At 40.9% G+C, this 25,921-nt stretch overlaps 1 protein-coding gene and 2 long non-coding RNA genes across 3 annotated transcripts; 1 reads left to right on the forward strand and 2 right to left on the reverse strand.

Moving 5' to 3' along the window:
* Nucleotides 1-5,792: 5,792 nt before the first annotated feature.
* LOC113099627 (uncharacterized) lies at nucleotides 5,793-15,021 on the reverse strand. Its single transcript, XR_003289487.1, has 2 exons — nucleotides 14,275-15,021; nucleotides 5,793-6,084 (listed from the first exon to the last, which is right to left on the reverse strand). It is a non-coding gene; the product is annotated as an uncharacterized LOC113099627 (long non-coding RNA).
* Nucleotides 15,022-16,911: 1,890 nt separating this feature from the next.
* On the reverse strand, nucleotides 16,912-21,675 carry LOC113099642 (uncharacterized). Its single transcript, XR_003289488.1, has 3 exons — nucleotides 21,156-21,675; nucleotides 17,548-17,697; nucleotides 16,912-17,057 (listed from the first exon to the last, which is right to left on the reverse strand). It is a non-coding gene; the product is annotated as an uncharacterized LOC113099642 (long non-coding RNA).
* A 299-nt stretch (nucleotides 21,676-21,974) lies between these two features.
* ptmaa (prothymosin alpha a) lies at nucleotides 21,975-25,669 on the forward strand. The gene is made up of 5 exons (XM_026264516.1): nucleotides 21,975-22,135; nucleotides 24,457-24,525; nucleotides 24,630-24,717; nucleotides 24,849-24,922; nucleotides 25,017-25,669. Exons 1-5 carry the CDS (start codon nucleotides 22,091-22,093, stop codon nucleotides 25,053-25,055), a joined length of 315 nt encoding a protein of 104 aa, XP_026120301.1. The 5' UTR covers nucleotides 21,975-22,090; the 3' UTR covers nucleotides 25,056-25,669.
* The last annotated feature ends 252 nt before the right edge of the window (nucleotides 25,670-25,921 follow it).

Genomic DNA, 25,921 nt, shown 5'->3' on the forward strand with positions numbered 1-25,921 from the left:
AAGTAGACTGCCAGTCTTACCACAGACAGGTCACCCTTTCCTATTCCCTTACATAAGTTTAGCAGACATCAAATACAGGAGCGCCATACAGCCTAGGCAGCACCTGAGCTCAGAGAGTAGTTATTTGTCCATGGTTCAAATAAAGGTCATTAAGCAATACAGGCCTTTGATTCTTCAGTAGATGTAATTTCTGGTTTGTATGAGTTGAGGTCAGTCAGTCCTGTAGATGAATTAATGTGACCAGTCATTCTGGGAAGGTGGACAGGGTAGTGTCTGACATAATTACAGCGGGAATTGCAGCACTGCACACTTTTTTCTCCATGAAAGCTTTCTAATTGGACTATGAAAAAAAGCAATCGTTTTCTTACATTTGAGTCTGCCTTCATAGGTTGCTGTGATGTTTAAAGCTTGTGAGAGGAACTCTTTCATCAAGACCACCAGTGTTCATGCGTCCACACAAAGGCACCATCAACAATTCAGTCCCAGAGGACCTCTTGTGTGTTGACATGTCTTAACTCCTTTCATGTGCAGAGATATGTGTTAAGACAAGGCCTGGAATGGTTTTGCAGCATTCCTGAAGCATAAGTATAATATATATATATATATATATATATATATATATATATATATATGTATGTGTGTGTGTGTGTGTGTGTGTGTGTATAGTACATCAGTTTAAAGTTAAAAGGGCATGTTTCTGCAGCTCTTGACAAGTCCTTGAAACTAATCAAGTAGATGTAAATACTTTTCTGGTCAAGTAAAATTATATAGACATAATTTTTATATGATATACATATATCATATGTGTGTGTGTGTGTGTATATATATATATATATATATATATATATATATATATGTGTGTGTGTGTGTGTGTGTATGTTTGTATATGTATGTATATATATAAATTAAATAAATGTATACATTTAGCAGATGCATTTATCCTAAGCGACTTACAGTGCATTCAGGCTAACAGTTTTTACCTAACGTGTTCCCTGGGAATCGGACCCACAACCTTGCACTGCTAACACAATGCACTTTAGCGACAGGAACACAGTATATACAGTAGATATATATATATAGACACACACACACACGTATATATAGAGATTTTTTTTTGGTAAATAGTAGTACAAATTGCCATGCATCTTATGATAAATTTCTTATGATAAATTTTCTTGTCAAGAATTTGATAATTTTAAAGAGTTCTGTTCTTTTGAGGCTTGCTTCTTTTTTGGCTTTATAATGCTTAATTCATTTTAATACATCTCATAATTTTTGAAAGATAAAAGTAGTAATAAATATACAGTAATATAATAAAACAATAGTGTGCAATACTGTTACAATTAAAAATAACTATTTTATGTTCTGCTGTAATGTAAAATATAATTTATTCCTTTAATTTACTCCTTCAGAAAGTATTCTAATATGCTGATTTATTCATGTTGAAAATGTTTGTGACGCTTACTATTTGAAAAAAAAAAATGGTAGTATATTTTTTAACACATTTTTAAAATGATCAAAAAATTAGCCTGATTTTTGAAAGATGTAATATCAGGTGTGTAAAAGTTATGTAATCAATGTTGTGAGATACTTTTACAATTAAAAATAACTATATTCTATTCTGTTTTTTATTATTATTTTTTATTTTTATTATTATTATTATTATTCCTGTAATGGCAAATGCAATATTTTTAACAGCCATTATGTCATAAGCATTGTTTGCAGAACAACAAACTGGATGCTAACCAGTCAGGTTTCAGGACTTCAGGAGAATGTGCTACTACTGTCAGTCACTGAAGCCTTGCATATTAAGCAAAAGTTTAAGAGATTCCATTTCATCAGTTCTTATTCTGCTGGATCTATCTACTTCTTTTGACAATCATCAAATCGTCCTGTCCACCCTTGGCATCAAAGGGTCACTTCACTGGTTTGGGGAAGGGAGGTATCCAAAGCACATCAGCTGATCACTGTCACTGACTTGACTTTGCCCATGAAGGTCATTGGTGACTTGACTTGACTCCTGAGGTCTAACTGTAGTAGTGCTTGACTCATGAGTGTTAATGGTGACTTGACCTGACTCTCTTGAGGGTCAAAGGGAACCTGACACGACTCTGGATGGTCAACCGGAACCTGACTCTACTCTGGAGGGTCAAAGGGAACCTGACACGACTCTGGATGGTCAACCGGAACCTGACACGACTCTGGATGGTCAACGGGAACCTGACTCGACTCTGGAGGGACCAGGGAGACCTGGTCAGTGGGGACCTGACTTAACTATGGATGGTCACCTGTGCTTTTCAAGCTTGTGCAGTGTCCCAGGACTGGTGGCCACCTTGTGCACTGGGCTGGTGGTCACCTGGTGTTGTGGCGCTGGGCTGGCGGTCCTCCTGTCTGGAGACACGGGTGTAGAGTCGGCCATCACACCTGGAGAGACAGGTGTGGCTGGGGTATCCCACTGAGACCAATGTTGTAGGTACATGGTGTATCCCCTCTTGACGGAGGGTGATCAAATTTAAGAACCTCCCCCTCCGCTCCTCCATGCTGGCTGGGGAACGGATACGTAATCCCACACTGCTGGATCTGGGCATGGATGGAGTCCTTCTGTAACGAATGCACTCAGGAAACGAGTTTTAATGGGGTAATCCAAATCAAAAAAAGTGGCAATTACCACAAAATCAGTCCAAACAAGAAACAAGAAACAAGAAAAACACAAGGGAACACGAGAATGCCGGGTGACGGAAAACAAGGACTCCATGACACAGATAGAAACAGACCGGTATATATAGAGAGGTGAAAACAATGTGTGCAATTAACAGTGATGAAGGGACAAGGCTTTGTGGGAAATGTAGTGCCTGCAGTGGGGTGACTATGGGGAAGTGAGACCGTTAGTGGACACCCAGGGAAACACAGACCAGACACTGTGACACATTATCGTTCACCATTCCTGGCTTGTGGAATGATCTTCCCACCCCTATCCAGAATGCTGAATCCCTGATCCCTGAATTTTCAAGCAACAGCTGAAAACTCATCTCTTTTGATGCTACTTGACTTCATCCTTAATTTATAAAAAAAGAAAATAATAATAATAATAATAATAATAAAAACTGGTGTGATGGTCTACCCACTTTAACTAGGAATTACCGGTTAACACAGTGTGTTATGCTGCTGAGTCAACAGGCCTCTGCTCCACTGTTTGTTTGTCTTTAGGGAAGTGAATTGTTTTTGTAAGTCCTCTCTGGGACTGGGTTACCTTTAGAGTTTGAGCTCAGCAGAGGATTGTGGAAACCATGAAAGTAACAGGCATGCTGAGAAATCAACACATTTGGTCTACTGCTAATTAATTACATTTTTATACTGAAATCAAAGGATGCTTATGCTGTGCTAAAACACAGGTTTCCTTCAGCTTCTGTTTTAAAAAACTGTGTTTTGCCTCACTAAAATGATCCATGTCCTGTGTTTCTCTGGTTTGGCAAAGATTACTGCATTTTCCATTTAGCGGTGAGACACACATAACCATTCCGTGACGTCTGCTTGGCCTACCAACGAGGGAACCACATTAAAGTTTAGTGTTGTTAAATGCTCCATTATGATTCATTAGCTCGATGTTGTTTATCATCAGTCCATATGTAAACTCCAATGTTTCCCATGTCTTCCCATTAACCATGGGATTTAATGGACCCACGTGAGTCCCAGTACAACATTAACTGTGACTCTTTATTATCAAAATCAGCTCAGAAAGCTCTTCTGGTGATCGCTGTTTCTCCTAAGTATATTAGTGCATTTGGTTGAGTGATATGACGTATGACTCTGGGGAAACTGGTCTAGCTTGAAACATTGTATTGACCAGGATTTTTCACTGAAAATCTTATTTTCATATCTAGGAGTAATGCAAAATGTAAAATAGTGATTTTTTTTAATCACTTATGCAAATACTTTGTACTGTATTTGAATAATACTTATATAGTACGATGCCTGTCCTTATGCTATAAAGCTCATTAAAGGACACGCTGATGGAAAAACATGAAATTGGAGTAGTTTTCCTTTTCCTTTTTTTATTTTTTTCATATATCTTAAAAAAAAAATTGCAGTCTGACAAGAAATTTGGCTTTCTTCCTGCAAATGTCTGTTGTCTTGCAAAATGTTTGTGTCCCCCCCCCCCCCCCCAAAAAAAAAAACTATTGTGAGCAAACACAAAAGATTTACAAAAGGAAAAGTAAAGTTTTTACAAGCAAATGCAAATTTTCTTTGGGGAACTTAAACTTTTGCTAGAGAAAGCAAGAGCATTGAAATATATTTTTCCTTCCCATCTGACCCATACACTCCACCACCACCACCCCGCCCCCCTCCCCGCTCGAAAAAAAACAGTAAAATTTGATTTGTGTTCATCAAATATTTTGTATTAATTAATTTATAATTAATTTAAGCTGTTAACATAAACAAAACAACAACAGCACAAAACAGCTTTCTGTTTGAGCTTTTGGTCAAATGTTATTTCTTTAATGTTTTAGAAAATTAATTGTTATTTAGATAAGACAGTAGGTCAACAGGAAGTGGGTGAGAGAGAGGGGGGCGGGATCGGGAAAGGTCTGCAAGACAAGACTTAAATTGGGGATGCCCAAGTGCAACAGTGCTACATGTCGGTGCGCTTACAACGAGGCCATCGGTGCCGGCAAACCATGTATTGTTTGACCTGTGAAGATTAACACTGTATGATATCTGCATTCATGGTTATTGCAGTATTATAAGTGTTTCATTAAGCCATTTTGCAGTATTAAATCTATCCATTTTTATTTCTAAGATTTCTTAGTTTATTATAGGTGTTTATCATTGGTCCTTGGTAAACATACTTTCTCCTCTTGTAAGTGTGTCTGTTAGGTCAGATCCACAAAGTGCAACTCAGTTTCCCTTCAAATGAGCAAATACTAAAACACAGGAACAATGTTCTAGTCATGTACCAGAGAGGAGGAAGTGAAGAAAACAAAGCACCTTTATCTGGTCCAAATGAGCTGCCCTCCCACTGAAACTGGCTCTGAGCTCACTGCGTTGCTTACATCATCTGTGCCTGTGATGTCACACTGGACGCATGACCTCAGGCTAAAATGAATGACCTTTTAATGTACTCTCACAGAGTTTCAATCCACTGATACATTTATGGAATAACTGATATGTGTTGGATCACATCTAGTTGGATTGTATCACAATAAAAAATAAAAAAATTAAAAATTAAAAAACATAAAAAAAAAACTTTCAGACACTGTATGCATTTTCATTTATTCAAGTTTATTTGTATTTGTATATGCTTTTAACAGCTTTACAGAAAATACTTGTTTCACTGCAATGCAACAATTGAAAAAAAATTCTGTCATCAGCCAGAGATGTGTAAAAATGTCCATATAACATTAATATATACCTAAGAAAAGACGTTATGTGGTTAGTTAATGTGAAGTGTTAATTGCGATTACAGTTTGTGCTTGTAAAAGTGTTTGCATCATCTGAAATATCAGTTATTTGCTGTTAAGTATATATTAGTGTTACATTAGTATGGAATCAGTTTTAATATTGCAGCTTTGACCTGAAATGCCCTCATTCATTGCACTAAGAATAAAAGCATGCAGTGAGGTCTGAGCCCAGTGTGTGTGTGTGATTTAAGGGGCATTGCATGGGTTAGTCACAACCTGTCAGTGAGGTTGTGATCACACTGATTTAGAGAGTCTCTGTTGTCAGGCTGGAAATAAACTCTGACCTTCTTGTTGTGTGGCTGAGTAGCGCTTCTACACAGTATTTCTAACCTCTTATGATTCTGTTGGTAGTGTTAGCCAATCGATGTGCTGGTGTATCAGGTAATGTGTTGAGGGAAAGAGGATTATGGCACTGGATAGTCCTCTGCCATTCCACTTTTCCAGTCAGGAGTGTCCTTGGTGAACTCTGGCTTGCTTGAAATATGCCCAGGGGCCCACAGGCTTTGTTTGGAAGCTACAGATGCTGATATGGATAAGCTGTAATCCAATTCTCAGGCCTTAGCACTCATACAGGGTCAGGTGGGACCCCCAACGCCACAGAGAATCATGCCCTACTATAATAGCACTGATGAGGTAATTGAAGATAAATTTAGAACCAAATGATTCGGTGGGTGGGAGCAGAAGAGATGAGAGAGAGAAAAGAGAGAGAGAGAGATTTAGAAACATTTAGAAAGGACAACGTGTCTTTTGTCATGCCAAAGATGGTGGAATAATAACCTGAATAGCACTACTTACACTGAATAATTGTTTGTACCCATTTCTGTAACCAATTTTCAGGATTAAATGTGTTGTGGTGAAATCTTACACCTTTTATTAATAATGTTTTTATGGTAATTGTGATAAATGAGATTAGAACCGTATATCCGACAATGGATCTGTTGTTATTAGAACACTTTTAAAAATCTAACACTCACTTCTAAAAGACTATCACTCAGTTATACACTTTTAAAATCTAGTTCAGTTTTTAAAATAACGGAAAGAAAATTCTGTCATAATTAAGTCACCTTCATGTCGTTGCAAAACTGACTGATTTGCTTACATTTATTTATTTATTTATTCATTCATTCAGTACATATATTGAATATATACATTGCTTTTTTGTTGATTTTGATTGCTTCCATTGTCCTCAATTGTAAGTCCTTTTGGATAAAAGCGTCCGCTAAATCACTAAATGTAAGTGAAAATATATATATTTTTTAAAACGTCTCAGTTACGCATGTAACCCTCGTTCCCTGAAGGACGGAATGGAAACATTATGTCAAAACAATCCAATGAATATTGACGTGTAAGAACTGTATCGCACACCCCGCACTGCAGAGTGGGTATAAAAGGAGATTGCATGCAGTCATACATTCAGTTTTTCGCTGAGGAGCTGAGGTGTTGTGCCCTTGCCGTACAGCGGTGGTACAGCAACTGTGGTGACAGAACGTGACCGATACGTACCCTTTCAGTGAGTCAAGTTCAACGTTACGCCACTATTGCTGACCCCCTGCAATGCCCTGCGAAAGGCGGCAAGTCCCCCCACACCAGTTGGTGCGGAAGATAAGATAGGGCTTAGGCAGAGGAACCCGCACTGCTGTTCCGTACAGTGAGAATTGGATAACACTGGGAAACCGTAAACAAGTAGGGGAACGCTATGGAACCACATCCTGCACATACGAGGTAACAAGTGGAAATTACCCCACAGTAGACTCAGCCCACCTGGGGTGAGATCCCTACACAGCAGAGAAGGCAGAGAGATCTCTGCCAGGGAAAGACCAGGCTCACCGTGAGGGAAGCCATACCATGGAAGAATACACATGTGGGATCACCCAAAGGGGGAAGGAGAGCACAACCGCAATCGTTCATCTACAGGGGTCTTCCTGGCGGAAAGAACACAAATCCATCGAACAGGTTCCACTTCAGCACATTGGCGTGCCTCGTAGAGGGTGCTCTAGTTGAAGTTATGTTGTTTACTACCACAGGAGGTAAACCACCTAGAACCTCCACGTCGTGTCCAGAGACCACACATGGAGATTCCACAGGTCTGGGTGCAGTGCCAGAGGGTGCCCCCTCTCTGATAAAGGAGATCCTTCCTCAGAGGAATACACCAAGGAGGGACTGTCACGAGAAGCATCAGTTCTGGGAACTAAGTCCGACTGGGCCAGTATGATGCTACCAAGAGGACCTGCTCCTCATCCTCCCTGACCTTCCGCAGCGTCTGTGCGAGAACGCTCACTGGGGGAAATGCATACTTGTGTAGACCCCGAGGCCAGCTGTGTGCCAGTGCATCCATGCAGAGGGTCCCCTCAGACAGGGAGTAGAACAGCTGGCAGTGGGACGTGTCTGGAGAGGCAAACAGGTCTATCTGAGTGTCCCTGAAGTATCTCCAGATCAGCTCGACGGTCTCAGGGTGGAATCGCCATTCTCCCAAAAGGGTGGGCTGTTATGAGAGCTTGTCAGCTGCATGATTGAGCTTGCCTGGGACGTGAATGGCATGAAGTGACCTCAGATGTTTCTGATTCCAATGGAGGAAATGGCAGGCAAGTTGCGACATGCGACGGGCTCATAGACCACCCTGGTGGTTGATGTTTGCAACGGTCACAGTGTTGTCCGTATGGACCAGTAAGTGCTTGTCGCATAGCCTCAATCTGAAGTGGCACAGAGCAAGCCATACTGCCAGCAACTCGAGGCAATTGATATGCTACTGCAGGCGAGGCCGTGTCCAGGTGCCTGACACTGCATGCCCGTTGCACATGGCACCCCAGCCAATGGCAGAGGCATCTGTTGAAACAACAACATGCCTGGACACTTGCACTAGAGGAACCACTGCCCATAGAAAAGCAAGGTCTGACCACGGGCTGAAGGTTTGATGGCAGGACAGGGTAACCTAGACCCGGTGCGTGCCGCGTCACCATGCCCATCTCAGGATTCAATCGTGAAGCCAACGCTGAAGCGGTCTCATATGAAGCAACCCCGAGCAGCTTGACGGTGGCAGCAGATGCCAAATGCCCCAGGAGCCTCTGAAACTGTTCCAGTGGAACCGCATTCCTGCCCCGAAATGACTTCAGACATCTTTGTCCAGCACAGAGGTGAACCGTATGCCACTGAACTTGGAAGGACGCCGGGTGAACTGATTCGCATAGCCAAGTCTGATGGTTCTCGTGATTCAGCAAGATGGTCTGAGGAGCACTAGCCAGGCCTCCAGAGACCGAACAAGCAGAACAAGCAGAAATTGGGGGACCACTGACATACCCACGGTGGGGCAGCGAGGTGGAGAACAGGGACCCAACCTGGAAGGCACAGTGTCCCGGAGTGAGGTCTGAGTGAGTGATGTGACTCTTACCTGGCTCCACGATTGGGCAGGGGGCATGTGAGCAGGCAGAGTGTCCTCAAACCAGGCCCTGCTGCCCGCTGGCAAAAGGAGAGGGGAATGGAAGTTTAGAGGCTGTGCCTCGTGCACCTCCATCCTGGCCCTCTTGAAACCCAGAGAAACAAGACACTGCTCTTTTATTGAATGTTTGGGAGCCAGTGGCGGAACAGAACAAAAAGGAAACAAAAGATTCTCCACCCGGCCCTCCTCCGGGGGAAGGAGCAGTGCCTTCACCATCTTCTGAAGAGCAGGATTCTGAGACTCCAGTTTACGTTCTGTGTTCGGGGCAGAGACGGGCTGCGCCGCGTTCCTGGTGCCATCTCCAAGCCGAGGCCGGGCAGGAGCAGAAGTGGAGGCAGCAGGAGGGCGCCCTCTGTGATGAGCAGGCAGAGGGGCAACGGCCAGCTTGGTGACAGCAGCAGCGGGACGCCAGGGCAGGATGTGTCTGATTGCCTCCATCTGCTTCTGTGTGGCGGAGAACTGTTCGGCAAAGCTCTCTAACCCATTGCCGAAGAGCCCAGCCTGGGAGATCGGAGAGTCCAAGGAGCAGTGCTTGTCGGACTCCCTCATATCTGCCAGGGTAAGCCAAAGGTGGCATTCCTGGATCACGAAAGCGATCATCGTCTTACCCAGGGACCATGCCGTGACTTTCTTCGCCCGTAGGATAAGGTCCGTTGCAGTGCGCAGCTCCTGCATCACACCCGGGTGAGAACTACCCTCATGCAGCTACTTTAACGCCTTGGCCTGGCAGACCTGCAGGAGGGCCATGGTGTGCAGGGCAGAGGTGGCCTGTCCAGCAGCTCCGTAAGCCTTGGCCGTCAGTGTGGACGAGAACTCACAGGCCCTGGACAGGAGGCTTGGATTATGCTGCCAGGTAGCAGTGCTTTGCGGGCAAAGCTGCATCGCAATAGCGCGCTCAACTGGGGGAATCTCCCCATACCCCTTAGCCGCCCCACCGTCAAGGGTTAGTTAGGACCAGGAGGCTCTAGATCCCTCGAGCGAGCATAGCAGTCAGCTCTGGATCTGACTCAGGCAACGGCACTCTCCCATAAGGAGGCAACGCAGCCAAATCCTCATCTCTAGAGCCTATCTTGTCCCCCGATGCAGTGATCGACATCAGGTCATCTGCTGGTGGGCTGGATGAAGTGCTGTGTTCCGCTCTGTCCGAGGCACCAGCATCCGCATCATGGTACACCAAGGGGAATTATGTGCTGAAGGAGTGAGGGGCCTGTGGGGACTTCCTCGCCAGGGAAGCCCTCACTATAATACTCAAATCACCCTGGCCATGAGCCAAGTAGCCCTCCTCTTAAAGGAGGAACTAGAATTGGGTATGCGGAGGGGGTCTCCTTCTCGTTTGATATAGAGGAGCCTTGAACGCAACATCACGATGGTCATGTTCCCACAAGGAGAACATGACTCATCCACAAATGCTGCCTCAGCGTGATTGAGGCCCAGGCACGAGATGCGGCAATCGTGACCATCAGATGGAGCCAGGAAGCGACCACATCCAGAAACGCACAAGTGGAAAGACATCTTTAAAAAGATGGCCAAGTCACACATGGAGCTCTTTTAGAATTTGTTCTTTTAGTTTGAAATAATACCATGAAAAAATACCGAAGTGTTGAAGCGTCCAGGAGGAGTTGCAGCGTGACTGCAGAATGGGAAGCTGCAGCATGCTGAGAAAAAAGCAGCAGCACTGGCAACCCCCGCAGACGCGCCGTAAGACCAACACTCAAGGCTGTCTTGAAAACATTCTGCTCAGGAAGCTGAAGGCTCGGCTCCGAAGCAAAAAGCTGAATGTGCGACTGCACGCAATCTCCTTTTATACCCGCGCTGCAGGACGGGGTGTGCGATTCAAATCTCACATACCAATATTCATTGGCTTGTTTTGTTAACACTCAAAGGCGATTCGTCTCTCTAGAGAGATCCCAATTTCATTAGTCACTGACTGTTGACAGTTGAACGTGACTGACTGAAAGGGAAATACATGTATAATACATATACTGTATGTGAACTGCATTATGGATCAGTTCATTTACCAATTATCTGTTAAATTTCTTTGAATTTTAATTCAGTAAATTCTTCTTGTCTCAGAAATTTAAATTTAAATTAAATTTCAGCATCCTGTGGGGCATAATCAAAGCATTTCCACGTCTGACTCATGAACTGAAAGGGAGCCAATTCATTATTTCTGAATTTTGTCCAATCTCAATCACTATGGCTGCATCCTAAAACAAAAATGATTTCTGTTCACAAACATTAATTTTGTCCTCTGAGTCTGACTCTAATCTAAATTCTATGATTACTGAAATTATCAACTGATCACATCTTGTGCCTAGAGAGTCTGTTGTTCTAGACACTATTGTGATGAGATTGTTGGCACTGGTTACTGTGGCAGCAGTAAGCCTCATTTCCCAACTGAACACTAGCCATGCGTACTATCCTCCTCCTGGGCATTATTAAACCATCATCAGTTCTGAAAATTGAAAAGTATGACGTGATATACTGTAGGCTAATAGTCACAAACCCCATCTTGTTGAGCTCTCGAAAACAAAAATGGTTGGAGTGTGCACAGACAGATGAGGGATGAACTGGATTTCAATTCATATAAAACCTGACACACTTCCAGTCCTTGTGCTTTTAACATCGATAAACCCTGTCAATCATTTAGTGTTACAGCCAGCTATTTGACCTTAAAGGGACAGTTCACAAAAATAAATGCTAATTCTGTCATCATTTACTCACCCTCAAATTATTCCAAACCTATATGAGTTTCTTTCTTCCGTTGAACACAAAAGAAGATATTTTAAAGAATGCTGATAACCATTGATGGTAGCCATTCACTTCCATAGTCATAGTATATTTTCCCATACAATGGAATTTCATCAACTGTGAGAAAATGATGACGGAATTTTTTTTATTGGGTGAACTATCCAACAGTGCTTGTATCTTATGATTCACTTTATGAGATAATAGATAATATGAAAATAATGTGAGAACATGCCTTCATAATGTGCTTGTATAGTTGTATGGTTATTCTTTTTCTTTTTTTTCTCTTTTTCTTTTTTTTTATGTCTGGCTGACTAGCCACATACCGTTAGGCTAAGTGCAATCTGCTGTTTGTTCACACTCCTTCCTGGGTCAGGAGAGCAAGCCCTGTTAGAATCACTCCATATCTGCCTAGACACACCATCACATATGTAACCTAGTGCAAACATGTGGTTTATCTCCTCTAGATACCTGCTCAACAAGCAAGTGAGTATAAGTGATCATGTTCACAGGACTGATTTTCTAGCACCTTGCACCATGAGTTACCAAGGAGACTAGGAGCTAGTGTTCTCAAACATTCAAATCATGCTGTCATATCATCACCCACACATATCAACTGTTTACTTGTCAGTGATACTTATGTATTTATGTACGTAATCTCCAATCATGTGACATAAGCAATCTGATCTTGATTATACAATTGTTTAGAAACAGTGTTGGGAAGGTTTCAGAAGATTACAAGTTACCCTATTGAGCAATGTAACTAATTCAATTACTTTATCAAAATGAATATATCTTATTACATTTGATTACTTTTCTAAATTTAGAACAACATTTTTTCAACTGTTAATCATTATAAACATTTAAAGCAGTACGGTAGTACTCAACACTGACTTTCAAAATTCTTCATTCTTGAATCAAGATTATATTAATTGGATTTTAAAGCAATTTAATAAAAAAAGAATATAATCTCGATTCAAGAATCTACATTTATTGTGTAATTAAATTAAGACTGTTACATGTATAGTTAAATAGATGTTTCCCAACACTGAGCAATAATAATATTAAAATTCTTTAATTTAATTTTTGAGAAACACCACACTAGGAGCTATTCACCTGGTTGGACCCTGAAAAAAAAAAATTCATTTCTGTATGGATAGGCTGATTAAATCTTATGAAGCAATATACTTGATTCAAAATGTAAAACCACAAAAGCTTATAGAATACATTTTTGTAAAAATACTCATTATGTGCATTTTTATGTTCAGGAAAAAAAAAACATTATTTTGATGGACTAACATTAACATGAACCAGATTTTTTTTTTACTTTTGCAATATGGACATATAGGCAATGCACTGATAGAAGCATTAAAGCTGCTTATATTACAGGATTTACCATGTGTGTGTGTGTGTAGATTACTCTGGCCTATATTGCCAGTTCTCTCAGATGAGTGCATGTCTATTATGAGACCAGTGAAATGCTTGGAAATAAAAAAATATGGTAAACGGGAATCACTAGATTGATGAAGCTATTCAGCATGTTTTTTTTTTTTTCATTATCCACTGCTTTTTATTGGATTTGTGTATATGTAATGTATGTAGATTGTGGCTCTGTGTATCTGTGTATCTGTGTATCTGAAGACAGCAGGGTCAGCTATTTGTGCCAGCTATTGTGTGTTTTGGAATTTAATGAGGAGATAAAGAGCTGAAATATGAGATTTAAAAAAAAAAGAATTCTGACAACTTATTATTATTTAATGAAGTTCATAAATTTTTACATTTAAACATTTTATATTCATCTCAAGAAAAATATAGCATTCTAATATTAACCTACACATTTTCTTAAATTATGTGCAATACATAATTAAAAACATATTTTTTTATACTGAACCTGTTTTATACTTATAATCTGAATACTTAAAGTGTATGTGAAAATACTGTTAGATTACCCCTTTCGAATGTATTTATGATAATGTAAGTTTGTTTGAGTTTATTGCTTACATAACGCCTCACATTGTATGGAGAAATATAAAAACGAAATTACTGTAATAACTGCTGTTGAAATGCTAATGTTTTGCTAGATGATCAATCTTTGATATGGAGAGGTAAAGGCATTTTTCAAAAATCATTTTAGCATTTCATCATCATCATCACAAATTATAATAATTAAGCTTCAAATTTCAGCCCATCCAGTCATGTCATTGTGCTTACAGTTTCAGCCTATTTCATTCACGTTTAACTCTAGTAATTTGGTATTTTTACTTTTTATAGGAAGTCTGTATGATCTTTTTAAAATAATTCAAATCTCTCTCTCTCTCTCTCTCTCTCTCTGCAACCTTTTTTTTAATATTTTATTTATTAATTAATTAATTTTTACTAATTCTAACCACACCCTTTAAACAAGCTCTAACAGTAGATTTAGTCTTTTTTAGATTAGATTCATAACACTTACTTTTGTGTAAAACCACAGATACGCCACATGTTACACTGTTTACAAAAGGTTTCATCTGTTGCAGTCATACGCATTTAATGCGTCTTGTGATTTTAGTCAGCAGAAGTAAAATTAAAACCAGATACAATGTCAGTAGTGCTCTGTCATTTTAGATAGAATGACGGCAGTGAAAGCTCACTTACCATGACCAAATAGCTGGGAATGATGTAGTGGGATTCCAGTTCATAACTTGTATAATGGAGCTTCTTCCTGTAAAGCCAGAATGTGAGAATTCATCTGTGAGCTCTGCAGCTTTATAGGTCTTGACTGCACATCAGTGCCACCTAGGCTTTAACACAAGTAGATCTGGTTGGCTCTTACTGTGTAGGAGGGGCTCCTGGACCATGACTCAAAGAATGTATCTAAATTAAATAATAATCATTCAAATTCAAATAAACAAGAATGCATTAAATATTAATCATTTTCATTACAATTTCATACTGTTATCAATTAAAATGTATTAAAAGTTGAAATGCTGTGTGCTAGACTTTGATAAAGACTGAGTATATAAATAGAAACATTTGTGTAGGTGTCAGAACAGCAACATGAGCACAAAAGCAGAAGAAATTGCTGGGTTTGGAAGAACCACCGGCCCGATTTTCATTTTCAAGTACAAGAGCCAGATGACAGGCTCTAATATAACAAACCAAATGCTTCAAGTATATCCAGCACAGAAGGTGCAAGCTCTTCGCCAGTCAGATTGCCAGACTCCAGCACTCACATAAGGAAAGTGTGCCAGCAAATGATAGGCCTACTGTTGCTATTCTACAGTCATGCAAAGCATCAGAAAGGAAGGAAGTGAGACTCAAGTTTACCAAAGCTCAGCCAATGAAAATTCATCTCATAACTGCCATCAGATTGTAAACAAAAACCACTGATGTTCATAACCCAATTACCTGCTTAGCAGCGATAATACTTTTGGCTTGAAAAACATGTTAGGTAAAAGGTGTTCATTAAATAATTATTTTTATTTTTATTTTTTTTACTTTTATGGCAATGATATAAGTTTGTATAAGTTTGTTTCTTCATCAGAACAAGTTTGGACATTTTTAGCATTACATCAGTTGAATTGGAGTTCAAACAACTGATTAAATTAATCACAACATGACTACAGTCAATTTATTAATGTCTTGTGGGAAAAAAAATGCATGTTTGTAAAAATGCATCAAAATGTTGCTTCCATCTAAAATGTGAGTCCCCTATTCAAAATGCCTTAATGATGGATTTGTTTAATACAAATGCAGCTTTTCACTTGACAATATATTAATTTGATGGACTGGACTTAAGTGGATTAACTGTGGTTTATTGTGATTATTTTTAATCAACTGTTTAAACTCTCATTGCAGAGGATGTGCTGATGAGCAAGTGATGTAATGCTAGAATTCTCCAAATCATACACTTTGGATGGCCTGAATAAATTTTCAACACATTTTGGGTGAACCTTTCCTTCATGCAGTAATAAACTTCTGGAATAAGCCTTTAACATGCTCAGTTACACATAAAACAAACAGAGACACACCGTAGAGCTCAGGGTCATGGGGTCACACGCATCAGCTGCATCGATTTCTGCCTCATTGACTGCAGTCTCCTGGACAGAATTCCTCATTTGTGCTTTTGTGCTGCTGAGCAGAGACGAGGAGTAGAATAGAGTCATGTCATTCTCGACGAATTTTGGTCATCTTTCCAATTTATTAAATAAAAAGGCTGATATTAGAACAGCAAGGGTTGGTTTCCAGAAGTTCTCAGGAGAAAGAAAGAAAGAAAGAAAGAAGAGTTGAGTGTAAGAACACGTAGCTTGTGGCTGCTCAGAATTAAAGCATTGGCCTCATGCTTCATCCCAGCTGTGGGAAAACTGTGGAACCAGCTGCTGCAGGACGAGTGAAGGCTATATTTAAATAAAAATGAAAAATGAGAGAGGGGGAAATGCTGCAGGCTGCGCGTCTGTAGTCCTGCCTCTACTACATCAGGACGAGAAACAAGGAAGAGTCCCAGATCAAATGAACTCTTTCCTTTTGAAAGCTCTTTGCTGCCCACAAGGGTTTGAGGAAGCTTTCCTTATATATTCAAAAACACATTTTACTAAATGTAATTTTTTTAACATATGGAAATGTTTGTTGCACTACAGTAACTCATGAACAAACCCTCACGTTGTGTTATGTTTATGACTAAACTGTAACATAACACCTGACCAACACAATATTATTATTCAACCTTTCTTTTTTTTTGTTTTTTGCGGAAGTGCCTTTTTTTTCTTTTGTGTCCACACTGAAATGTGTAGATGGATAGTAAATGAACAGACAAACACATCAAATAGATCTTTTTATAGATCTACAGTTGGGTCAGACGATTATTTGACAGATTCACCTTTAATTTAAGACAATTAAATTAGCAGCTGTTAAATGTAGTAATTGTTAATACACATTATTCATGCTCTTTGATGGTCAAAATATTATGCACCAAGTGAAACACTGTAAAATTATATTTTCTGAACTCAAATATGAAAATTCTATCATTTACTAAATCTTATGTTGTTTCAGACCTGCATGACTCATTCTTTTATAGTACACAAAATATTTTATATAGATAGACTGAGACTATTATATTGAATAATTAATGATAGATAGATAGATAGATAGATAGATAGATAGATAGATAGATAGATAGATAGATAGATAGATAGATATTTTATTAATTATCAATAATTTAAAGGGATACTTCACCCCAAAATACATTTTTTGTCATTAATCACTTACCCCCATGTCATTCCAAACCCGTAAAAGCTTTATTCATCTTCGGAACACAATTTAAGATATTCTGGATGAAAACTGGGTGGCTTGTGACTGTCCCATTGACTGCCAAGTAAGCAAAGATCCAGAAAAGGTTGAACGACATCATCAGAATAGTCCATCTGCCATGAATGGTTCAACTGTAACGTTATGAAGCGAAGACAATACTTTTTGTACACGAATAAAACAAAAATAACAACTTTATTCAACAATTTGTCTCCTCTATGTCTCTCCACATCACCATAGTGCCATTTTGGAAAATATTTGTTGGATGCAGGCAGTGTACACTCTTCTGTGTCAGCCGTGCCACAATAAGGATACGTTTTCTGAAGAGTGTATGCTGCCTGCATCCAACTCATATTCTCCAAAATGGCACTACTGTGATGTGGAGAGAAACAGAGACAAATTGTTGGTATTATATACTAAAATAATCCAGTTACTCTCCCACATATCATGTGCTATTAGATGACCAGAATTGTAATAAACGGGGTGTCCATGTTTTAGTCTCAAGGCCATTTGTTAATTCTTAACAGTAATAATATTGTGTAAGTAAACAGGAATATCCAAGAGACCAGGGCAAGTAGGGCTCTGGGCTCCTGGGACTGTGCAAGACCACGTGACCAGTCATACCAGACAGCAGCAAAGCAGGGGGATTTCCAGATTGGTTATTATTGTTGTAGACAGGAAAAGACTCCATTTAGATGCCAGAGATCACTGAGAAAGCCCTCTCACTGTTTGTGGAGGAGCAGCTTTATAGCAGAGGTATTGGAGAATGATCTGCTAGAGAGAGAGAGAGAGAGAGAGAATGAGGAGAGGATGTGAGAGAGAGAGACGGATTGAAAGATCATTTCACTGCTCCAGGGGGCGGTCACAAACATTTCACCGATCTTCAAATTGATGAGACTTCTGACTGATGTAAAATGTGCTGGATTTCATAGTAAATGGTTTGTGTGTTTGAGAGTGTCTAACTGAACAATAACTAAATAAATGACTTGTGCATCCATAATTTGTTAATAAATAAATAATGTTTCCTGAAGATGTTTTACAACAAATCTTTTGAAAAAAAGTTAAATAAAAATAACAATATTTGCCATGATGATTGACATATTTATGTATATGCTGTATCTCCATTTTATTTTATTTTTTTGTTTGCTAAATCTCAAATTGGTACTGTTACTAATAAGTATAGGTTCAAAGTTTAGTCAAAACCAAGCTAATATTTCTCTGTATCTATAGTCATTTTTAAATAGGACTACTTGGTTGCAAAAATATTCTACATTATAATTGTTCAAAATAAATTTGAATGTGTCTCAGGGTTGTTTTTAAGAAGAGACATGTTCCTGCTGTGAGCCACAGTCCTTGGGCTATAAACTAGTGCAACAGCATACTATATTACATATAATCGATTGATGGATGTAATCTGACACCATCAGAAATTCATTGATTCAGTCAATCTCTGAAGGAGCAGACATATCTAACATCATTGTTTTCTGTAATGACATATTATAGATGCATGAGTCATTTGGTGTTGTTAAGCATATGGGCTGCTAAAACAAAGGTTGCAGGTTTAATTCCAAGCAGCAGTGGCCCAGGAACTGTTAGTGAGATCACAGTCTGCTCTATCATCATTTTGCCCTTGAGTGAGGAACTTAACTTCAGTTTGATCCATATATATATATATATATATATATATATATATATATATATATATTGTCACGGGAGGAGCACAAGACAGACACAGTGGGCGTGGCGTCAGGCCTCGGAGAGGCTTTTATTATCAGAAATCATAAAACAAAGGGAATAAAAGTGGCCAAAGGGGGAAAGTGTCCAAAATAACAGGGGATCTGGTGTCCTCGTTGTGCTGCGGGATTTGTGTAGGTCGGGCAGTGTTCATCAAGGAAGGGTCCAGGCAAGGGGCGGAGTCCGGCGGCCGCACGCGCTCCCCTCCTTGGTCCGGGGCGCGAGGGGCGGCGGCTTCTCCTAGCGGCCGCGTCTCTCTCGTTGGCCGCGGCGCTGGTAGGGGATGGACGGCCCGGCATCCTGGCCCGTCGGCCGTGTATACGGGTGCGGTTCCCATCCGGATCGCGGGTCCGGCAGCTCACGTCTTGGTGGCGCGGGAGTCCCTCAACGCACCCTTCCTGGACCCACGAGGACACCAGTGTGCATGCACGGGGAAGAGACCGGTCTCTTGAGGAGAGGCGCATTGGGCTTTTAAACAGCGGCGGTAATGAGGCTCCACTTCCTTCAGGTGTGCCCCATCACACGCCGCCAGCCCTGACTCGTCCAGCGCCCCTCCTCTCACACACCCACTCCAGTCGGGAGCCTGGTGAAGGGCGGCGATTTAGGACGGGGTGCCGGTGACAATCAGGGAGGAGGCAGCTGACTCGTCACATTCCCCCTCCCAAGCGACATCCCCGTCCCCAGGGCGCCACCCACACGGGAGTGCTACCATCCTCAACCAGGCTCCAAACGGTCGGAGTGGGCGGGGCTTCCTCTCCGGGCGGTCCTCCCTCTCGCAGCGCACCAGAACAGGGACAGAGAAACCGGGTTTTAGTGACAGCCTCAACCAACCACAGGGTAAAATGACAATGGAAAAGTCACTTACCCCTTGTGTGGCTGGGAGGCTGTCCCCAGTTTTCCTCCGTCCCAGTCTGGGTTCTCACGAACGTTTGCAAGCGAGAGGGGGTGACGTCACCAGACGTTTCCCAACTGCGCTGTCTAGGCTCCGCCTGCCCGCATTCTCCACCAGTGTCACGGGAGGAGCACAAGACAGACACAGTGGGCGTGGCGTCAGGCCTCGGAGAGGCTTTTATTATCAGAAATCATAAAACAAAGGGAATAAAAGTGGCCAAAGGGGGAAAGTGTCCAAAATAACAGGGGATCTGGTGTCCTCGTTGTGCTGCGGGATTTGTGTAGGTCGGGCAGTGTTCATCAAGGAAGGGTCCAGGCAAGGGGCGGAGTCCGGCGGCCGCACGCGCTCCCCTCCTTGGTCCGGGGCGCGAGGGGCGGCGGCTTCTCCTAGCGGCCGCGTCTCTCTCGTTGGCCGCGGCGCTGGTAGGGGATGGACGGCCCGGCATCCTGGCCCGTCGGCCGTGTATACGGGTGCGGTTCCCATCCGGATCGCGGGTCCGGCAGCTCACGTCTTGGTGGCGCGGGAGTCCCTCAACGCACCCTTCCTGGACCCACGAGGACACCAGTGTGCATGCACGGGGAAGAGACCGGTCTCTTGAGGAGAGGCGCATTGGGCTTTTAAACAGCGGCGGTAATGAGGCTCCACTTCCTTCAGGTGTGCCCCATCACACGCCGCCAGCCCTGACTCGTCCAGCGCCCCTCCTCTCACACACCCACTCCAGTCGGGAGCCTGGTGAAGGGCGGCGATTTAGGACGGGGTGCCGGTGACAATCAGGGAGGAGGCAGCTGACTCGTCACAATATATATATATATATATATATATATGCTATGCAATTACTGCAGTTAATGTAAATGGATTTGGATGAAGAGTGCTACAGTACTTTCTATAAATGAACTTTATAGTTAAAAAAGTAACCTATTTTCTCATTTCTACATTTCCACTTTTTCAATAACAACTGTACTATAGATTGCTCTCTTTAAACTTGGCATTGAGGTACTGGGACTTATGTTATGGCTTGTGATGTTTCTCATTTGCCAGTCGATTTACATAAAAGCGTCTGCTAAATAATCACATATGTGACAATGAATAACCTATTTGTAATTACACCCCATATAAAACCTTGTGCAATCCGATCCTGAACGTGTATTTGCTAACACCTTTTATATGTCCTTGACATAGAATGGAAGAAATAAAGGGGATAAGATGGTCAAATCCAGTTCCATGTTTTGTTTAGCACCTAAACGAGGGCCTTCAATTGATTGACGTTGGCAACATCCAATCAGCGCTCGCAAAGCGTCAAGTCTGTGTTCGTTCGGCCCAATCAGCCAATAAGAAGACTTTAAGACGCCATACGGTATTTATATCGGCCATGTTGGTGAGGTAAAGAGGTACACCATTATATTTCACCGCGTCGTGCAGATTTTGAATCGCATGAAATATCAAATTATCACTGGTAATGTTTATAAAACACTTCGTTTGATGAATATCCCTTTACCTTCACTAGCCCGCCAAATCATCCGTGTTTGCGAATGAGAAAAATCTCGGTTAAGCATCGTAATAAAATCGAGACTGTTTTTTTTGTCTTACTCTAATTACTAGAACTTACTGTATGTTGTTTTTCGCTGTTCTTTCCTATATTATGGCTAAAGACGGTCTGAAAACATCACTCGCGGTGATATTTTTACATACCCAAAGGGAATATCGGTAAAGGGGGCGGGTTTGAGGACTGTCAATCAAACGTTGAGCAGGTTTCACCAGTGGGGTGTCCACTAACTGCCGCAATATTATATTCATTGTGCGTGACCTTTCTTTCAAATAGAGCAGAAGTTTACGCTCCACTTAAAAAGCAGTAGTCTTATCCTCAACGCTTGTGTATTAATTAAACATGCTTATCACTACTGGATAGTTTACAAGACACACCTTTAATATAAATTAACAAAAGATTGTTTATGATGAAATGATGACACGAATAACAAAGTGATCAGTGACATGTAAGTGTCACCATGACATGGAAAAACATATATTTGGAAAAATATAAATACATAAAAACTCCATGCTTGTTTGGCTTTCTGTGATTAAAATTATTATTTTTTATATTTTAACATATTATTTCAGGGCAGTGTTAATGTCGTCTTACTACGTACGCAAGGTTTTTATTTATTTTTTTAAGGAAAGGATGATGACCCTTAAAAAAAGGATCTAGGCCATCCAGCAAGGGGAGGTTGCCCAGGATAGTATGGATCGACAGTTATTCCAAACATAAATGAGTCAGAGGTTGGTTTGAAGGCGGAGTCTGACTTTGTAGAAAAACTGTCCATTGTTCCATCTTGGCCAATCAGAAGAGCGGATATTTTGCAACAATGAACCAATCACTGAAAACCTCCCGCCTTAAAGCTCCGCCCAGTCTGCTATATTAACCGCTCTGCCGCCGTGCGAGCTCGCTACAGACTCTTAATAGTCTATTTTTAATTATACACATCTCGTATTTCTCTTTATATTATTTTGTTCCGAGACCCCATTATATTCTTAACATTTAGGAAAATGGCTGACACAAAAGTCGATACCAGCTCGGAAGTCTCCGCTAAGGTAACGCAACTTAACTTCAGTTAATACACTCATTTGTAGAGATGCTGCGTTTTATTAATTTGAATGACTAACGTTATATGAAATATGGAATTTGGTATTGAAATAGGCATACTGCATTAATGGAAAACTGTTTGCAAATTTAGTCGGTGTTTTGACCTCTCACTGTCACTTTGAAGACTTGGATGGTAAAACGTTAGATGTGCTGAAGTTGGACTTTACAGAGATTTTTGCAACCAAAAGGCTTTTTGTTTGGATTCTACGCGGGTTCTTTGTTTATGCAAGCCGTTTTTCGGTTCCTCTTTAAAAAGTATAGTGAGAGAGAGAGATGGACGCAAATGATCGTAAACATAATCTCTGCTCCGCTTATATGGTTTGCTGCACGAGTTTCCTTAATGCTCGGTTATTGAAGGTGTCTCGTTCAGTCCGCGAGACGGTGATTCGTCAGTCCGCAGCCCGATCTGTCACACAAGTTACTGCACACCTCACGATTCACGATGCCACTCGTTTCCCTGGTCTGTGAAATAAGGCAGCTTCATGTTTGACAGATATTTCAAGTGTAATGAAACGGAATTTAATCTTAAGAATAGCTTGTAAGTATTAGAGCCATCTTTCCTCGGTGGTTTAACGGGAGCGTGAGGTCGCGTTGTCTTAAGTTCTGTCAAGTTTAGGTTACACTTCACTTTTTCTTAGTGACAAAGAGAGTTCACCATGCATTACTGATTAAACTACTTAGGATATGAGCCTTATTTGGCTGTAGTCAACCTATAGTCCGGCTCTGTCGGGATGTCTGATAATTTCTTAAATTAATTAAAAGTGGTCTCTTTTCTTCTTCGACTTTGCATGAGCTGGTATCGGAATACGGAATTATTTATATCGGCGATGTGCGTACTTAAACTTATCCCGCGAAACCCCGCTGCGGATGTTCCGTAGGTGAGCGCGAACACCGAAGTTAAGGGACCTCCGAACAGGATGCTTTCTCGCGTCCAGCTGTTGTATTTTTTTTATTATTTATATAGATAAACCTATTTTAGACCGACATCTTTGAGAGTTGCGACGCCTCTCGCAGTTATTCTATCTGTTTCGTGCATGCGCGATGCGTTTTTAAGACGCAGCGGCTCCGTTTAACTTTTAAAAATGCGTCTCGAGAGCCCCAGTTCCGTTCCGTTCCGTTGCGCTCCGTCTGGCTGCTTGTGAGCGCAAGAACACGCACTGTGTGAACGGCCCCGTACAGTCTATCAACGTAAGCGATCGTTTTCCACCGGATTTATCAAGCGTGTGGTGCTCATCTCTGCTGATGTCACACAAAGATCACAGGACTCGCCTACCAGTTGTGGGCACAACATTGCTGACCCGTTTTTAACCTGTTTTGTCAAGCTCTTTTATTATTATTACTCGATCTTGATAAACCTAACGTTACGTCTCTTTAGTTTGCCTATAAAATGCGGAGGTTTCCGCTTCAGGCTAAAAGGTTGTAATCCACTCTGTTTGATCGATATGGGTCTGTATTATCCTGTAGATAGTGGCATATGTTCATTATTCATCCGTGGCTCACTGACGCTCAGTGGTGGTTACATATAAATGGTGACGGTGTGAGATGGCGTTGCAGACGTGATGTAGACGCTAACCGGCTTAAAAGCTGACGATTATGACCTATATTTATTAATTCGAGCAAGCTGCTGAATGGAAGCACATCCTGTGGTATTCAGAGCGATGAAAGTCTGCGTTTTCAAACCATGAAGATGCAGCGTGTTGAATGATTTGATAAATAAAAAGGTTTCGCTTAAGAATACTGGTCATTCTCGGGGGAACAACAATATAGTGCTTGAAAAAAAAAACAGATTGTTTAAGGCCCAATAGCACAACGCTATTGTTCCCCTCTTCTCTCTCATTTCTCTTTCTCTCACTCCCTCTCTTTCTCAGAGGTTTGTCGGTCCTGCCTCTCTGTGGTCGAGTTCGCGCTCTTATTGGCGGAGTTAAAATATTTGCTAATTGTGATCTGGGAGTTGTAGTTTTTTAGCGGGCGTGTCTTATTAAACGCATTGGTGTGGATTATAAACTGAACTACAGCGCGCATTGGTGCTAACGCCGTCGACGTATCAAATTACAACAGCTCAGTATGGTCTTCAAACCAGGCGGGGATGGAAGAGAGAGACGTCCAATGGATAAAGAGTGTGGAAGTGTCGCGTTTCAAATGTGAAATGAAAGCACGTTCCACTAATAAGAGAGGATGTGAATTCAGCATCAGTCCAGTTTAATTTCCTACATCAGATAAGTAACTGAAGCAATTACAAAGCCATGTTTTTTTTTTTTTCTTTACTTAGGACCTTAAAGAAAAGAAGCAGGTTGAGGAGGCGGAAAACGGAAAGGATGCCCCTGCTAATGGAAATGTGGTAAGTTTCCACAACTTCTCTCTTCATCTCCCAGTACTGCTTGTTATAGTTTCCAGACGACCTCAGGTGTTACCCATGATAACTAAAAATTTTTTATTTTTTAGGAAAATGAGGAGAATGGCGATCAAGAAAATGAAGTAGACGAGGAGGATGATGAGGTGGCTGAAGAAGATGAGGAAGATGATGGAGAAGGCAAGGCTTTAAATAAACCAACTTAATGATGAGAATGATTAAAAAACATACGGCTGTAGCTCTACCTATGTGTTGACAACCAAGTCATATAAACGAAGATGCAATACTAAGAATGAATAACTACATTGCAGGTGACGATGATGATGATGAAGATGACGAGGCTGAGGGCGGCACAGGAAAAAGAGCAGCCGAGGAAGATGATGAGGTAATTTCCACCATGCAGTGAAAACTTTATACAAGTATGTAAGTCTGACCTTACAAACTGCAGTGTTTTAACTCTAACTGGCCACTGTTTTTAGGATGATGTTGAAACCAAGAAGCAAAAGACTGATGTGTAAGAAGCTACTCTGCTGGAAATCTCATCCCTCCTTTCCTTAAATCGTCCACTGGGGGAGGAAAAACATGGTCATCATCAAGTAGAGTCCAGCATCCGTGTACACGCACCTAACTGCAGATTTTGTAGAAACAACCAAGACTTCAAAGCTCTACCTTCTTACAAAATACTTTAAAAGGAAAAGTTTGTTTGTATTTTTATTTACATTTTATATTTTTGTACATATTGTTAGGAGGTCAGCCATTTTTGACCGTGATCTCTGGTTACCAAACGGTGCTTTGAAGTTGATGCTTCTCGATGAAATAGATTTTACTTGTGGTTTGACCATGTCATGTTATCTCAAAAGAAACTTGTAAAAAACTAAGCAAAAAAAGAAATTAAAAATTGCAGAAAACCATGAGAAAAAAAAAACATTAATTCAAAGCATTCCAGTAACTTTGTGTATGTACATCAGTTGTATCATACGTAGTTGGATTGTATGAGAGGGCAAGGCCAAAAGAAAAGAATTTTCTTCTTTTCTTTCTTGTCTGTTAAATTGCTATCTATTTGTGGCCTGTTCGATGTATGTGTGAAATTTGTTGTGCGACAATAAACCGAAATTTATTTTGTGAGTTCTTACATTTTTGTTGTTGTTGTTGTTGTTTTTGTGCTTTTTTTTTTATTTTTATGACTTCTCATGAGTTTTTAATGTTGGAGCTGTATGGGCAAGAATAATTGAACCAGCATTATCTTCAGATGCAGTTCATGTTTTTCATCAGCCTGTCAAAAGTAAATGTACATCAATGTAAATTATTCAGGCCTTTAAGTCTCCAAGATCTGGTATAAATTATATTGCGTTAAATAAAATTGACTGTGTGGATTCTTTCATTT

The sequence above is a fragment of the Carassius auratus genome, chromosome 6 (genome assembly GCF_003368295.1).
Source record: "Carassius auratus strain Wakin chromosome 6, ASM336829v1, whole genome shotgun sequence".
NCBI classification, from domain to species: domain Eukaryota; kingdom Metazoa; phylum Chordata; class Actinopteri; order Cypriniformes; family Cyprinidae; genus Carassius; species Carassius auratus.

Excerpts from the sequence above, each read along its gene's own strand:
- ptmaa (XM_026264516.1), top strand. The coding sequence starts at position 22,091 with ATGGCTGACACAAAAGTCGATACCAGCTCGGAAGTCTCCGCTAAG. Across the intron at positions 24,526-24,629 it reads CCCCTGCTAATGGAAATGTG|GAAAATGAGGAGAATGGCGA; the intron begins GTAAGTTTCCAC and ends TTTATTTTTTAG. Across the intron at positions 24,718-24,848 it reads TGAGGAAGATGATGGAGAAG|GTGACGATGATGATGATGAA; the intron begins GCAAGGCTTTAA and ends ACTACATTGCAG.